This window comes from Epinephelus lanceolatus, chromosome 1 (genome assembly GCF_041903045.1).
Source record: "Epinephelus lanceolatus isolate andai-2023 chromosome 1, ASM4190304v1, whole genome shotgun sequence".
Taxonomy (NCBI): Eukaryota; Metazoa; Chordata; class Actinopteri; order Perciformes; family Serranidae; genus Epinephelus; species Epinephelus lanceolatus.
Genome location: NC_135734.1, coordinates 43781993 through 43798748, shown reverse-complemented (window position 1 = coordinate 43798748; position 16756 = coordinate 43781993). Strand labels below are relative to the sequence as shown.

General features: G+C 41.5%; 2 protein-coding genes across 5 annotated transcripts in view; one reads left to right on the top strand and one right to left on the bottom strand.

The window, feature by feature from the left end:
• Nucleotides 1-1214: 1214 nt before the first annotated feature.
• On the bottom strand, nt 1215-13658 carry ccdc66 (coiled-coil domain containing 66). 4 transcript variants are annotated; one of them, XM_033626518.2, is made up of 21 exons: nt 13483-13658; nt 12018-12076; nt 11577-11599; nt 11156-11410; nt 10794-11058; nt 10553-10700; nt 9119-9213; nt 8200-8258; nt 7568-7660; nt 7028-7162; nt 6695-6927; nt 6318-6402; nt 6057-6215; nt 5822-5894; nt 4511-4594; nt 4148-4385; nt 3793-4003; nt 3600-3652; nt 3231-3409; nt 2853-2968; nt 1215-2361 (listed from the first exon to the last, which is right to left on the bottom strand). In XM_033626518.2, the coding sequence occupies exons 1-21, from the start codon at nt 13491-13493 to the stop codon at nt 2260-2262; spliced, it is 2676 nt and encodes an 891-aa protein (XP_033482409.1). In that variant the 5' UTR covers nt 13494-13658; the 3' UTR covers nt 1215-2259. The 4 variants fall into 4 exon arrangements, with proteins under 4 accessions (XP_033482409.1, XP_033482412.1, XP_033482410.1 ...); XM_033626521.2 differs by having other exon boundaries at nt 10803-11058; XM_033626519.2 differs by having other exon boundaries at nt 11156-11407.
• Nucleotides 13659-15729: 2071 nt separating this feature from the next.
• ip6k1 (inositol hexakisphosphate kinase 1) overlaps nt 15730-16756 on the top strand; it is a 32188-nt gene continuing 31161 nt past the window's right edge. The window contains exon 1 of the mRNA XM_033626523.2: nt 15730-15868. The gene's annotated coding sequence lies outside the window, so the exon portion shown is untranslated. The remainder of the gene's footprint in view (nt 15869-16756) is intronic.

Genomic DNA, 16756 nt, shown 5'->3' with positions numbered 1-16756 from the left:
GTGCTCCTCTGCAGGAACGATTACTCCAAAGAAAAGGACGAGGTGCCCAGAAGAAGAAGAAATAAAAAAAGGTAAAACTCAATACCTGTTAGGTACAGTGTCATTATGAAAAGTGCATTTAAAAACTGAATTTTAAAATACAATCTTTACATAAAATGTTAAATCACCCACATAAACTCATTTAGTGAGAACATGTCTTGATGTGAGGTAGAACTGAAGGAGCAGATTTAAATAAACACTGAGGTGTTAAAAGCTAAAAGCTAAAAAGTTAAAAGCTCCGTCAGTCGAACCTGCAACTCACATTTCAGTTTTTTAAGTGTTCAAAAATAAAGTCAGAAATGTTCTTGATTTTAAAATCAGGTTCAGACTGAAGACAAGTGTTAGTTACTGTTAGTACGACACAGTCTTTACTGTTTAGCTGCCTGTCACATTAAAGGCTGGAGTACATTAAAAAACCCATGTCCACTGTTCATGCACACCGGCTCGAATGGATCACCTCCTGTAAGCCTGTCTCTTTAAAAAATTAATAATAATCAAGTTCAAATACATTGAAACCAACATAAGATTGGTTCAAATGAATTTGTCCATAACATTACAGAGTTAACATTGTCCCACTGTATTGCTGCAACTCTTCTACAGCTAATGTCTGTATTGATGGAACATTGGTTGTTTGTGGTAAATAAAGATTTGCACAAATAACCCTCTTTATGCTCAGTCTGAAGATGCACACAGAGCCATGTGTTTTCAATAGTGAAAATGCCAGAACAGATACAGTAGGTATTCACCCACAAAGCGTCACATCCTTTTACACTGAGGGGGAAAACAGAGCTACCACGAGCTGCTGTGTGGCTCTCTGAATGTCAAATAAACTTAATCCAGAGTTAATGGGATAGTTTAGTTTTTTGAAGTGGAGTTGTGTGAGATACTTATCCATAGCTAGTATATTACCTACAGTAGATGTCCCCCAGTAGATGTCGGACTCCTGTCTGCTTCCCCAGTTTGGAGTGCCAGACAGGAAAATGAAGCTGTTATATCATTCTCTTCATTGAGAAAAGCAGTGATTTTACCTCTGTGAACACAGGAGCTGCTGATCAACTGCTGCTTTGATCAGTCAGTTAGTGTTACTGTGTGACTTTGGTGACTCAAACTAACCCTTTTAAACGCCACTGTGTTAAGCGTGCTAAAATTACTGTTTTGTCAGGAGTCTGGTGCCTTTGATGAGGGTATAGATGGGGAACTGAAATTGTTAACTCTCCCGGAAAAGAGCTGTCTGACTGAAAGGTGAATCAGTTAAAATACTCTCAATATAGCGTACACTTAAACTGATACTGACTGTGTTTTGGTGGGACTTTTTTAAGTGGCTAAAATATACATTATTGCTGACCCCCACTGACAGCAGTCCACTGCTGAGGTTCTGTGTCGGACCCCAGCCTGCTTCTCCAAACTGGGGGCGTTCTGACTGACATCTAAAATAAAAGGTAAAATACCTTTTATGGATAAGTATCTTATACAGCTCCACTTCAAAGAAACTGAACTATTACTTTAAAGGGTATTTTTCAACTTGGACCTTATGTTCCCATGTTTTTGTTTCTAACTCACTAATGGGAACATTTGCAATGTGAACACTTGAGGCAGAGTTTCACCGTCAATTTAAATCTCCCAAATCGTAGTTTTTATTGCCACTGATAGTTATCATAAGTTAGTGTTGTTATGAGTGTCTGAAAAGATTACTGAAAGGACTCCTTCAAAGATAGACCTTTTTGTTAAAGCGAAAGATCATTTTTGTTTAACCAGAAACAGCCCCAAAATCACGTCGTCTAACCTACAGGACTCCATTTAAATAACCAGTAATGCTGTAGTATACTGCTGTTATTGTAAGTTTAATTAATCATATCTTTAGTAAATGTAATAGTGTCTCTTATGTGAGTTTAAAAATTGAGCTTTCCCACCACATCCTCTAACTATGACTAGACACTGACTATCTATTGCAAAGTACTTTGTAAGATTTAGGAAGTAGTCTTGTGTCGTTGGACTTACTGAGCTGCTGACAGGAAAATAAAACAAGTACTTCTGCTCCCTGATGCTAGTTACATCCAGGACAGGTGAAGTTCACTCTGATATGATCCGCTATTCTTTAAAAACTCCAAATCTGCTGCAGTCTGATATTCAAGTGAAATGTGAACCATGATGATCCTCCACGTCGTGGCACATTGAACATCCAGTCTCCAGTCAGCATACAGAGAGAGCAGGGGTCAAAGGTCACATGCGGTGCGTTGCAGAGGGTGCCCGGAGCTCGTTGTCATGGCGCTTGAGTAGAGGATTCAGATCCGTCTCCAACTCCCTCTGCTTCTGTAATAAACCCTGAAAACACAAACACTGGTTTGTACCAAGAGGCAACTTCAGGGGCTGAAGAGTGAAGCCAATGAACAAGTGCCAAAAACTGCAGTTCGTCTAATGGCCACTTGAGGCCGGCTTCAGAATCAAGTCAATCCCTGAGTCAATTTTTTCCAGACTTTGCAAACCACCCTGATGATGTCACAGTGATGTCATTAGGGTTATCTCATCTTTGGTTTGGACACAAAAAATTTACAACAGAACACCTGCGTTATGAAAAAAATGGAGGCGTGGAGTTTGAAGGATGTTGGTGTTCACCGTTCAAGGAGCGTCTAATGAAAATAATCCATCAAGTTGCATTATGGGAAATGTAGGATCCAGAGTTTAGAGATTGGCGCATACTCAGGATTATATATGAAGATATCTCGGCCTCTACTGCTTCCATTTGACCATTGTTTTTTTTTTTTTTAATATTCCATCGATGTGACTGTGTGTGTGTGTGTGTGTGTGTGTGTTACCTGCCGTAGCTGTGCCAGGCCTCTCAGGATCTCCTGCTGTCGGTGTGTTTGTGTGTTATGAAGCAGTTCAGGTTGGAGGAGTCGATGTGAGGGCGCAGGAGGAGACGCTGGAGGAGCTTTGAAGGAGGAGAAAGTATAGTTTACTCTCTGTATAATAAGCAGAAGTCACCAATGAGAGACAGATGTTACTCTGTTTTTCTTAATTGTTATTTAACTATTGTTACTGCACTGTCACTTTATTGTAAGTCTCAGTCCTTAAGTTAATTATCAAAATAGTCAAATCCTGCATCCAGTTTTTTTTACTCAAGTGTTATCAATAAAATGTACAGTTCCTGTCACAGAGTTTAATTATTCTGTGTTTATGTGTGTGTGTCTAACCTGTGTGTGTGCGTGGTGGGGGTGGGGTGTCGGCAGGCTCCAGTGGGTCCAGGTTGAAGACTTCATCAGTACGAACATAAGGAACAAACTCCGCAGGTGGAGGTGAAGGGGTGGAAGAGGGTGGTGCCTGCTGACCCTGAAGTCTGTGTCTGACAGCAGGGACGGGAGGAGAGCGCCCCCTGGAGGAGATGACAACAGGAGACATCAAAACAGCGCAGTGGGCTCAAAACACAAAACCACCTCACCATCAAAACAGCTGCTGACTGGACAGGTTTTTATTTGAACCTATAAAATAAATTATTACTAAAACGTTTGTCAGGTGTGAATCGGGAGTTTAACAGGTAGACAGCTGCAGTCAGAGCTGCTCACCTGTCAGTGCTGATGGCTGCAGAGACACTGTGTCCTCTGGAAACACTCTCCACCTGGAACAATGCCGATCAGACAGAAAAACTACTCAATGTTTGTCAGAAAGTTGGTATGCAGTGCAGAAGTTAGTAAGGTTTGTGACCTCAAGAGCACGGTTAAGTTTTAGAATGAATAAAATTAAGACAGAGGCCCCTACCCTTTTGGTGGGACTGGGCCTGGTCTGTGTGGGGTTGGAGCACAGACGAGATTCCTGTTGCTGAAGAGGAGGAGGAGGGTCAGCCCTAGAGAGATGAGTCTTCTCCTGCAGAGCAAGGAGCTCAGCCTGCCTCTTTTGTCGACTCTCCTGTCTGTTCTTTTGCAGAGCAGCCGGGTAACGCTCCGAGGCTGGGACGAACCGACGGTTGGGCCTGGAGGAAAGAAGTTGCAAGTACAGGGAGGGATCATGGGAGAGATTTTGGATTTTTAAATTGGGCATTTTTAACTTTAGAGGGTTGAATAAGGAACTAGATTTGCTTACTGATCATCTAAATGTGAGACAGGTGTGTTTCTACCTCTGTGTGTTCCACTCCGGCCTCCTCTTGTCTCTCCTGCTCCGATCTGTCCTGGCAAACGCTTCATACGGGTCTCCTCCTCCACCACTTCCTACTCCTGGCAGACAGATGTTCTCCTTGCCTGTTCTCACCGCTCGGTTCCTGCCGTTTGGAGGTCCAGCAGACAGAGAAGGAGGCGGCTGGTACTGTGCAGAGACGTCAGGAGTCTGAACTCTGAGTGGGAGAGATGGAGCTGCTTCTATGGAGGGAAGGAAAAATGTGTAAGGATCTTCAACACTTAAAGAGCACATCACATCAAGTCATTAGATATTAAACCAGCAGTAGTAGTAGTAGTTGTGTCTGTGGTAGTGATAGCTGACTCACCTGTCTGTACAGCCGTGTCTCTGTATGAGGAGGCTGAGCTGCTGACCTCCTCCTCCACTGAACACTCACTCCGTTTGGTAACTGCTGAAGAAACACACCAACAGTTGGAGGAGTTGTCATTACAAACAACCTGGTCATCGGTGGTTCCATCAAAGAGACATTTTCCCTTTAAACTTCCGAAATGACTTTACTTTAATAACTTTGAGACTAAATAAGGTCAAACTCTCCAACATTTTAGAAAAAACTGCAAAGATTATATAAAAATCCAAAATATTTCTGCAATTTTGTGTCACAGAACTTTTGTTTTTCTTCTTTTCTGTCCTATTAATCATCTCACGACCCTTTGGAAGGGCCCTACTTCTAAACTGGAAACCACTAGACTTAACTAGCTAACTGTATATCTATCTGTTTTTATCCGCTTATCCAGAGCTGGGCTGAGGGGCAGCAGGCTGAGCAAGGTGCTCCAGACATCCCTCTCCCCAGCAACACATTTTCTAGCTCGTCCTGAGGCTCATCCTGTGGCATTTATAGGCCAGATGAGACATATATCATCCCTCCAGCATGTTCTGGGTCTGCCCTGAGGCCTCCTACCAGTTGGATGTTCCTTTCCATCCAACTGGTGGGTTAATTGTCTATAAAGTAGTAAAACACTAGCGGCACCTCAAGCAGCCACAACAGTCGTCTTATATAACAACTCTCCTGGTCCCAGTGTGCCCAGCAGAGACCGCATTTCCTCAGGTAATTAAAACAAGCATCCCTTCCCACCAGCATCCTCATAACATTCTACAGAAGTGTGGTTGAGAGCATTGTGACACATTGCATTTCCACCTGGTATGCCAGCTGCAGTGTGTCAGATAAAAAGGCTCTGCAGAGGATGGTGAGGACAGCGGAGAGGATCGTTGGAGTGCCACTAAGCTCCGTCCAGGAACTTTTTCAGAGGCGATGCAGGAACAGGGCTCTGAGCATCATCAGGGATCCTTCACACCCTCTCCACAGTCACTTTGAAGTGCTGCCATCAGGCAGACGCTACCGCAGCGTCATATCTAGGACCAGTAGAGTGCCTAACAGCTTCCTCCCACAGGCTGTTGTGATGCTAAACTGTACTCCCCATTCCATGCAGCTTAGACATACTGCACAGCACTGCACATGGTTACTTTAAATGCCAATTGTCACTTTTTATGAAAAAGGTCACTGCTGATGTATGATGTGCAAGGTTTGTAAAAAACACCTGAAGGATGTTTTTGGGGTCAGTGTTTCATAGTGCAATTGTTTGGGTTTGTATTGCAGCACTATTGCAAATGCTCCACCCACCGCTGGGCTCCAGTATCTCCTGATGTTTCCCGTCATCGCGGTCTTTCTTTGAATCCTCTGCTTGACGGCTCAACTGCACAGTGCAAATACACACAGAAGTCAAACACTGACACAACTGTGACTACAGCAAAATACAGTGAATTAACTTTTCCCCTCATCAGACAATGGTGAACATTTCTGGTGAAGAGTTGTGCACTTTTTGTGTTTGTTTTTGTGTTTGTGTTTGTGTCCTGACCTTCTGCCTCTCCCTCAGTGTGTCCAGCTCGTACTGTCTCTCAAGCATCTCCCTCTCCAGCGCCACCCTCCTCTCTTCCTCCTCCTCCTCCTCTCTCCTTCTCGCCTCTTCTCGCTCCCTCTGCTGCCGCCGTTCCTCCATCTGGGCCTCGATCGCTCGCTAGGGAAGGAGACATGAGGAGACAGTAAAATATTTAGGATGGTAAGCAATAAAACCTCGCTGTGTTGTTCCCCCCTCTACTCCTCCTCTTCCTCCTCCTACCTGCTGCTCCAGCTGTTTGAGCCTCCTCCTCTCCCTCTCTTCTATCTGGGCGGGGTCCAGCAGGGCGGTCATGGTCCTCAGATAGCTGGACGAAACACAGGAGAACAATGGATGTTGAACATTTACTCAAATATATCTGGACTTCTTATTCACTAACCGTTTTGCAAGCCACAAAAATAATTCTCAAGTTTTTTCTCAGAGTCAGATCTCAAGTGAAGTGGTGAAACTGTGACCTGCTGTGGTCCAACTGGTGAATTCAACTTTAATGTCATCAGAATGTCAACAGAAAATTATGTTTGATTTTGCAGGCACTTATCTATAAACTGTCACAATATTTTTCTGTGCAGGGCTGCTCATACACTCATCGACCCTCTTACTTGGCTCTAGTTGGGTACCCGCTGGTTGTATCTATGCTGGCTCCCCCGACACTTTCTGCTCCACAGCTGCTGGTAGCCTCCCAGACCAGGGACAAACTGGACATTGGCTCCCACTCTCCTCGCTCGGAGCTGTTGGACAGGGCTGGAGGTGGAGCTGATGGAGCTGCAGTCAGGACTGGAGGCCGTCTCTGCAGAGAGTCAAAGTGTGTGGCCCAGAGCTCGTGGTCCTCCGTCTGCAGGCACACGTTCAAAAGTAAAGTAATAAACATGACACAGCAGATAATCACTAGTTCATGTGAAACACAGTAAAACATCAACATGTTGCGACTGTACCTGGCTCTGCAGCAGTTTCTCTCTTCTCCTGCGCTCAGTCGTCTCCTCTCTCTGTCGGTCCAGCTCCTCCAGCCAGCGTCTCCTCTGCTCCTCTTTCCTCTCAACACTCAGCATCTCCTCCGTCGGGGTGACCTCCTTCAGAGACAACACCGGTCAGGAACATGTCATCCAGTGTAACAGTGTGGCTCATTGATGTGCTTTTAATAGTTTACATGCACCTCCGTAATCTGGTTATTGTCAGCTCTCTGCAGAATTCTGATTTCTCAAATGTCATGTAAATAAGAAACCATTACTACAGTCTAGTTTTTGGGTTTAAAGAAAGGTTATCTAGTTTCAATTTATGCTGGAGAAATGTGAAATCTTGAAAGAAAACAATCCTGTATCCATGTGTTATTATGCTGTTATTTGGTGCCATTGTGGCTTGATCAAGTTTGTGTTCACCGGGATGAAGGATCAAATACAAAGGATTTCCTCCTTTGTGTTTGATCCTTCATCAGCATTCAGGTGCTTCTCAGTGTGACAAAGACTTTCACTATTTACCCCGAGTCTGAGCCTGGATCTGATGGCTGCAGGCTGATCTCTGTGGCTGACGGAGCTCTGCACTGAGAACAAACTCTCTGTGTCTTCCTCAGCCTGAAACACACACACAAAGATTATGAAATATTCTATGAAAGGAAATATATTTCCAGTCCATCTCAATCTTGGATTTGGTCTTCTTCAGATGATATTAGTATTATATATTATAGATATTATCCTTTAGTTCAAATGACTACCTGATAAATTTAATTGAATATATCTGTAAATATGTTTTGTTATTGGTGTAAAATATGCAACACAACCTCCAGAAATGTTTTCCTCACAGCTGTGCAGCTGTTAGTGGGGAAAAAAGAGACTAAGAAAAAAGCATTTGCAGTGCATTTAGTGAGAACAATTCAACCAAATCTGTGTGAACACACCAAATATAAATTAAATTTTCCTCTAATTTTTCTGACATTTTGTGCTAATTTGCTTTAACAGTTAGAAAGAGACAAACTTATCAGTGCCCCATTTCAGTGCGAGGAACAGTTTGCTCTTCTTGTGTGTAAACAAAGCTGTCAGATGTTCCCATGGTGACAAAAAACAACCAACAAAGTGAAACTCTGGAGATTAAAAAGGGGAAATATCTGCCGTACCTGGAGTCTGCCAGGAGCTGAACGCTGCTGCTGCTGCTGCTTCAGTGCCACTTGCTCATCTAACACAAACACACACACACACACACATAGGCAAGTAAAACATAATTTAGTTCTTCAGAAGTGCAGTAATAAAATGCTGCACCCAAACATTATTTTTATCTCCAGCTGTATAATATTTGATTAATAATTCAGATGTGTCAGAGATAAGAGCAGTGAGCTCATCTACATCCCATCACCCTCACTAGCTCTGACTCCTTCCTCTCCAAAAACAGTGGGGAATTTGGGTACATAAAGAAAAGGCTTGTGTTTTGGTTGTGGCATGGATTATTTTTATGACCTTTTGGTTTTTGTTATTGTTCAATGGTGCCAGGTAAGTATGCTCTGTTCTTTCAACATTGGATTGTGTTGTTAATGTGCTAACTGGCTATCATCAAGACATCTTCTGGTTTCCCTTTTTGAATGATCAATACAGATGATTGCCGCCTGCTGTGTGGAGAGTTATTTCCTCTCACACAGTTGCAGAACATACATGCTGCTCGGCTGTCAGCTGTAGTCTTTGCGGTGTGTTCATGTGCAACTTTTTTGGCCCAAGACACAGTGACGCAGTAGAGGGCTTTCATCGCTGCTAGTTCCCTGAGGTCAGTTTGGTGTTTTCTGGGCCTTAAAAGAATATCTGGCTCATTAGCAACTAGAGGTTCCACTTTCTTCACCAGCTTGTCTCTAACTTTGTCTGTTTGTTGTTTGGTGCTGCTGGAAACACTGAGACTGAAACAAACAAACAAATGTGTCGTAAAAACCAAAACTTAGAGCTAAAAGAGGCTAAAACAGTTTGTGAAGCTGGTGATGTGGCTTTGTCACTATAATGAGTATGAATATGCATTACAGGTGTGTGTGTGTGTGTGTGTGTGTGTGTGTATACCTAGTTCTCTCCTCCACTGAGCCTTCTTGGCGTCGATGGCTGCTCTGCTGTCTGACTGTCGCTCCTCCAGCCAGCTGAACGGACATCCAGACAACCTAAACGACAGCAGCCACATCCTGCTTTTAACTGACATTTTAAGGTACACAGATTTCTAAAAACACATCTCCACACTATGGGAGCACAACAGACCTCCTCACCAGCAAACTGTCAGAATATTTCTTGTTTTTTTTTTGCTTGATGAAGAAAAAAATTATAAATCTTAGTTTGTCCCCACATCATGTCTCTTGAGCAGAGTTTTTCAACTGGGGGTACGTGAACCCATGGGGTATTTTACAAAACCGCAGGGGGCTATGAGGGATTTTTTTTAATGTTAATGTAAAAAATGTCAAAATTTAAATTATTAAAAAGTAACACGCACCCAGAATTATGAAAAGGTGCTGATCACTGGCAGTTGACTTGATTATTGAAACAAGTGTCGCACACTCTGGCTCCCTATGCACTTCTTTTATTTTGATAATGTTTCAGCCTTTGGGCCTTCTTCAAGATCAACAATCAAGAAGAAGAAATTTACATTAACTGCTGTAAAAACTGTCAACTGCTGCGACAAACGTTCATGTTTATGTTCGTTTACTGTCACTGGGAAGCCAGTTTCAATATTAAAGAATAACATAAAATAAAGCAAATGGATTCTTAGTCGAACCGTTAAGTCGCACAGAGAGGAGTGAAAAAGATCGCAAAAACAGACCCTACAAAATACTGTCAGTGGGCTATCAGGTAGAATATGATGTAATGGGATTTACCTCACTTTATTCCACTTTTTTCTTTCTATCTATCATAAAATGTTTAACGTTGGTTAGGGGGTACTTGGCTGAAAAAAATATTTCAAAGGGGGTTACTATTGAAAAAAGTTTTAAAACCACTGCTTCAGAGGACAGAACCAGAATGCAGCAGTAAAAAGGATTATCTCAAATGCATTTGTAAATCATTCTGAACACCAAACATCTTTTTTGAGGGCAGCAGTAGCTCAGTTCACAGGGACTATGGATATGGAGTGTGGACTGGTAGCTGGAGAGGCGCCATTTCAGCAGCCCCCTCGCTCTGACAGCTTTCCATTTATTGCATCTATAGGTCCTGTGTGTGCATGTGTGTGCATATGACAACAGAGTGAAAGAAACACAGTGAAGACATGAAGAAGTTAAATATAGATCTGGTCCAATCCTCAGTATTGTGTGTGTCCTCTGACCCTGACCACAATTTGTATTTATGGTGATCTTAGAAAAGAAGAATGGCCTCACCGATAGGAAATTAAAGTGTCCAAATGTCCTGTACATTTATTATTATCATCAGCTAAATAAATATTGATTTATGTCTTTTAATTCAAAGGAAATTTGTGCAAATGTCCTTTACAAAAGCCTGTTGATGCACGCTCCCCACCTTTTATCTTTATCCTGTGATCTTTCAGTTGTTTCAGCTCCTCCTCCCCCTCTGTCTTCCTCTTTCATCTCTCCACCTCCTCCTTCGCCCTCGCCTCCTCCTCCTCCTTTATTCATTGAGGAGCCAGATTTTGAGTCGGCTTGATTTCCTAACAGAGAAAAAGACACAAACTTGTAAATTATATTGACAAGGAGGGAAAGTCTAATGTCTGTGCTTTAGTCACTACCACTGTTAACACTACCATCACTACCAGCACCCCGGGTCCTGGGGTCCTCTGGTGGGTGTGGGCCATTGCTGGAGGTGTGGACTGTGCTCAGGAGCTTCTGTAGCTGCTCACTGGTCAGACACACCATGCCGTCCTTCAGTCCCGTGTCCCCACTGGCCACTGTGTCTTTTAGTCCCACTTTTCCACTGGCTCGTGCCTCTCTGTTCTGAAGCTGTCCTGTTTTCCCATTGGCTCTCAAGGAGCCAACAGTAGTGCTGTGTTTGTGTCTGTCTGACTTCACCTGCACACAAACACGCACAGGCAGAGGAGATAAATGTATATCAGAAGATGAAGGGTCCAGAGTAAAGCAAAGAAATGAGATGGAGCATGAAACTTACCTTTGCTACAACTTTGACGCTGCCCCCTTTGTGATTCTCATGTGTCTTAGATGATGTCAGAGTGGAGCTCCTCCCCCCAGCGGTGGTGGTGGCGTTAGAGGTGGAGGAAACGGCTGCTCCTCCTGCCTTGCTCTTGGTTTCTCTGTGCCTCCCTGCCAGCTGCCGGGCTGGACGCTCCTCTCCCTGCACCCCCTCCACACAGGACGGCTGCCTGGAGCTCAGGATGTTAGCCGCTCTGGGCCTGCAGGACAGCTGCTGGGATCGAGTTAAATTAAATCAGACAAGATAAAACCACAAAACACCAGGAGAATTTTATATTTTTTTTCCTGTCTGCTTTATTGTCCATTATAAACATAAACCTGCGCTGTGTACTGTGATATGTAGACACCCAGGTGCTTAAGGGTGTAAAGACGATTCCTACCTTTGCTGGATTCTTCTCAACACCTGCAGTGACAGAAAGACACGACAGTGAGCAGCCATGAATATTACGTCACACTTGTTTGTTCATATTCACTATACTACTGTAGGTCTGAAATAAGGCAATGCAAAAACTGAAATGTGCAAAAAGCCTTTTTTTTTTTTTTTTACAAAAGCGGTATACAAATTAGATATAAGTAATGTGAAACAATTAGCACCATTAAACATTTAATTTGAAAATATCATTGTGTCACTGAATTACAGTTTAATTTCAAAACAGTTGACTAAAGTCAAAACCATTTTTTCAAAATTAATTTTATGTAATTTAACTAACTTATCATCTTATAATTTCTGCAAAGATACCTTTAATACATATTTTCTACTGAAGGTAAGGACCTAATAAGAAAAGCAAATGAGTAAAAACTTAAAAGCAGAGGGGTCTCACCATGACTGAGTAAAATCAACTTCGGTTTTCCATTTTCAAGCTCAAACAGCAGGCCGTCCCTGTTTACAAAAAGGGGAAATATCAGAGCAAACAGCAGAAACACAAGGACGTAAGAGTGGTGAGCAGACCGAAGGTTTGATTGTGTGTAAAGTACACGCTCTGTTAATGCTTTCAACTGTCTTGTGTTTTTTTGTGTTTGTGTTTTAACGCTGTCTTGCTGCAAAAATAATTTCCTGTGTTAGTGCTGGATCCAGCAGTGAGAGCGTCCTGTAACTGATCTGTTTTAACTTCATCAGATATATGACAAAATTGTGGTAAATTAATGAATATTCCAGCAGTAAGCGAGTAAGTTCTGTCTTTTTTTTTTAATTGTGATTTCCTTTGAAGCACCTGCCTCATTCCAGACTCATGTCTCAGTCATTTGGGCGCAAAGACACATACTTGCCTGCCTTCAGTCTTAATCACCAAACCTTACACTAGTTACTTTAAAATAAAGAGTTTGTAGACCTTGTCTTTGTGACACTGAGATACTGAAATAGTAAACAATGTATCACGTTGCCAAGTAATAACATTACTGAGTGCAGCATGGTGCAACACAGCAGAACTCACACAATGGGTGAACACACCAGCTGCTAGCTCTCACTCAACACTGCCTGCCTATTGCACACACACACACCCTTACCTGCACTTTATACACACTCATATACCCATACATTTCATACCACTGTCTGTACTGTATATTTCTATTACCTAAAGACCATTATTCATATCATAACTCAATATTTTTGTATATAATGACTTGCATTACAGCTGCACTATATATTTTATACTTATACCTGCACTGCCTACTACAACTTCTATGTTCATACTAAATATATCTATCCATCTATATGTGTTCACACTGCTTATACACATCCAGTGTATACATATGTACTGAATATTCTATATGTATTCTATACATCACTGTTTATTCTGTATATCACACTGCACTGTACTTTCTTGCAATTCATTTTAGATGCTAAACTGCATTTTGTTGTCTCATTACCTGTTCTCTGTGCAATGATAACAAAGTATAATGACATAAATTTGACTCTAAACACAGACAATGTTTAATAACGTTACAGATTTTCAGTCATTAACGTTACTATGCTTTCTTGCTTGGCCTGTTTCACATGAACTGACTATAGCTAATCGTTCTTGTTTGCAGGAACATAAGCTCATTATTATTTGACTGATTTTGTCCTCATTTCTTGTAGATTGATTACAGCGAACAGCAGAAGCTCTGTCGGTTAAAGGCTGAACCACAGCGGACATATATTATATATTATTTGCACTGAGCGCATTTGATTAGTTATGTTACTGTTTGCAAGCTATAAAATAATCCCCGAGCATTTCACTGCGACACATGTCGGTCAGTATGTTAGCCTAGCTAGCTACTGGTCATTTGGAAAAAGCACAGACTCACCCGAGATTCATGCCGACAGAAAATATACGTTACACCGTGAACGAGACGGAAGCGCGTTTACCGACAATCTTATGAAATCAGAAACAAACGGTTCGTAAATGTTAACGTTTTAATAAAAGAGCTCCTGTCCAGCTCTGGGCTGACCCCACTGCCTCTCACTCTCCACTTCCTGGTTGGTAAATTGTGTACGTTGGTTGCTGACAACGACCAAGAACGGCTTCACTGATTGGCCAATTCATTTTCACTGTGAAACTGAGAGCCAATCAAGTTCTTTCATTGGTCGTTTACGTTAGATGATGTTGCGTTTGCGGTAGCTGAGCATTTATTTGAAACAACGGAACAAACGAGCCAAAATGTTACTGCTAGCCTCCTTACGTCACTTTTACTTATGGTTACATACTTAATGATCACTGCAGCTGATACACTTATATACTCTAACTTTTTTACTATATCAATAAACTATTAAATTACATTTTTATGTGGAGACAGCACCCAGATACAGTGTACTGTATTAGTCTTGTCAAAAAGGTCAGTGAAGGCAACCGTCAGAAAAATACATTGAGAAACTGGGCTTGTGGGCATATGGTTTACTATTTAATCAATAATTTATACTTTGGACACACCAATAAAGTCTATCGATCAATTTCTATCAACATGCAGTTTGAGGTTATTTGCAATAGTATTGTCATTAGAATTTACAAGGTGATTATTGGCAAAGTAATGTTATTATGTGCAGTTAATGCCATGAAATCATGGCATTAGTTTATTTTGTAATAATTACCCATAGGTAATGCATTTTTGTAACATTAAATGACAAATTACCTGCCAGATAGTTAGTAATGGCAATTTACTAACTAATTAATGATCTTTAAATACTTTAATTGGTGATAAATTGATGCACTTTGCAGCAGTGATGTAACACTGGGGAAGGAACTTTTTTTAATGATAAAAAAAAAACTCACTATAATCACTACAAGATTATTACTAGTCTATATTATCTATATTGAATATTGTGTATTATCACTGTATTTCATTATTATATATGTATTACATATTGTTACATTATTAGACTACTTATTATATATTGCTGTGTTGAATTGGATCATATTGTATGTTCATTATGTATATGACATACTTTTCATACTTTCTTTATTTATTTGGATCCCCATTAGCACCAGCATAAGGACCGGCTATTCTTCCCAGGGTCCATACACATGCATTCATACACACTTACAACAATATCACATAAACACAACAAACAGAACAGCTAATCTTGTCGGTTTAACAATGAGTACGGAAAAGAAACAAAATCGTCATCACTTAAACAAAAGTTAAGCAGACAGAATTAAAATTCAGCCACAGTTCCTAAGAATTCATAGCAGACCTGACTTTGATCTTCATACAGATACATAATGATTTATGATAAACATAAATCCTAGTCTGCCTGACCTTGAATCATATGTTATTCATTCTGTGCTTTCACACATTCAAGTCCAAGAAAATAGAATATTAAATAACACATTACAACACACTTCTAAGGGGGATTTCACCCATATATATATTTAATAAATATGCAATTTCCATTATTTACGAACACAATTCATATATAATCCCTGAACTGTTTGGAGATACTGTTTTAACACAATTTTATACAATTCATACATCTTTGTGCATGTTGTATCCATTATTCGTACTTATTTATAACACTTTACTAAGGATTTCAGATTTGTAATACTTGACTTGTTATTTTGCACCTATGCACTTGCACAAATAGTGTCACAATGAATGTATATTGCAAGGTAATGAAGGCTACAGTAGTGCATAAACTATTTAGATTGTGGTTTTGTTTGCAGCATTTTTCCTTTAAAATCAGTGTATTTTTGGTACTTTGTTTGGTCAGTTCTCTCACTTCTGCTGTGGAAATAATGTTTTAATTGAAATAAAATGAATTAAATAGAACTCTAGTTGTGCTTGTTGTTGCACCAGAAGACTCAAATAATATGTTTAACCTTTAATTGAACCGTGTCTTTATTATATAATTATATATATTATTCATTGGTGATGCAGTATGGAGGCCTTGAATTTGGATAACAAAGTGTCTCAGCCGGTGGAGGAAGAGGAGGAGGAAGAGGTGGTGGATGAGGACGGTAAATCCAGCAGCAGCCTGTAGGTGGAGCCAAAGCGTCGCAGTCATGTAAATGAACTGTAAAAGCCAAACAGCCTGCGTTAGCTTCACTGTAATGACGTTAGCCTCTTGGATGTTTTTTTCCGCCGTTAATGAGTTTGGATACCGGGGACCGACATCCATGAACCTCTCCGGCCATCTGCAGCACAACCACCGTGACCTCCACGAAGTCAGCTCAGTGTCCAGCGGGCGATCCTGAAGGTATGTTGTTATTGTGACAGCTCGGTGCCTCTAACCGGAGAGACTGCGTAACGTCAAACCGTTATGTTAGCCACGGAGCTAGCGTTAGCACGCAAGGCTACTTAAACGGCAAATAAGTGTCGAAGTAACGTCAGTGTTTTCCATCAGTGTCCGGGACACCGAGCAGCCGTTACAGAAGCAAGAGAGGATTTTAAAGCGAGATGACACGAAGCGGTGGGAAGTTTAAATTTAATTATAAGCTGATTTAAGATGGGACTAGCTGACTTAGCTAGCTAGCGTGTTGTCAGGCTAAGGTCAAGAAGCTGGCCAGTCTGACAGCTAACGCTAACTAATATGGTACCCAACAGTCTATAAACGTGTTGTGGCAGCTAGCCTTACTGCCACCAGTTAACGGCACCAGTGGCTACCGTTATGAACACATTAACAGTCAGAGCTGGACCGGTGTCGTTTTCAAGATTAAGAGGTGGGTCCCTAAAAGTTTCATTAGCTTGGAGCTAGCTCGGTGTACATATAATTACGATCTTAATGAGGGCGGTTTTATTTCAGATTCAGATTGACTGCCGGGGGTAATGTAATGAGACGGGTTAGCAGTGGTAACTGGATTGTTATTACTGCATGACATGGTGACAGTGAGGGTTTGATGGCTCACACTAGGTTTAACGAGGTAGCTCCTGCAGCACTGGGTGTGATGATGACCATGCTGCTGCGTGTTGTCATACAACTGATGCAGGGCTGCCTTATCATGCTGCTCTACAAATGACCATAATGTTGGTAAATAAACAGACTGTCATTCATCGGTCAGGCGCCTCTCTGCGTTTTCAGATTCATAACTGTCACAGCAGGAGTAACTGGTGGCTCTGCCGAGGACGTGATGTGCTTTTTTTGTTT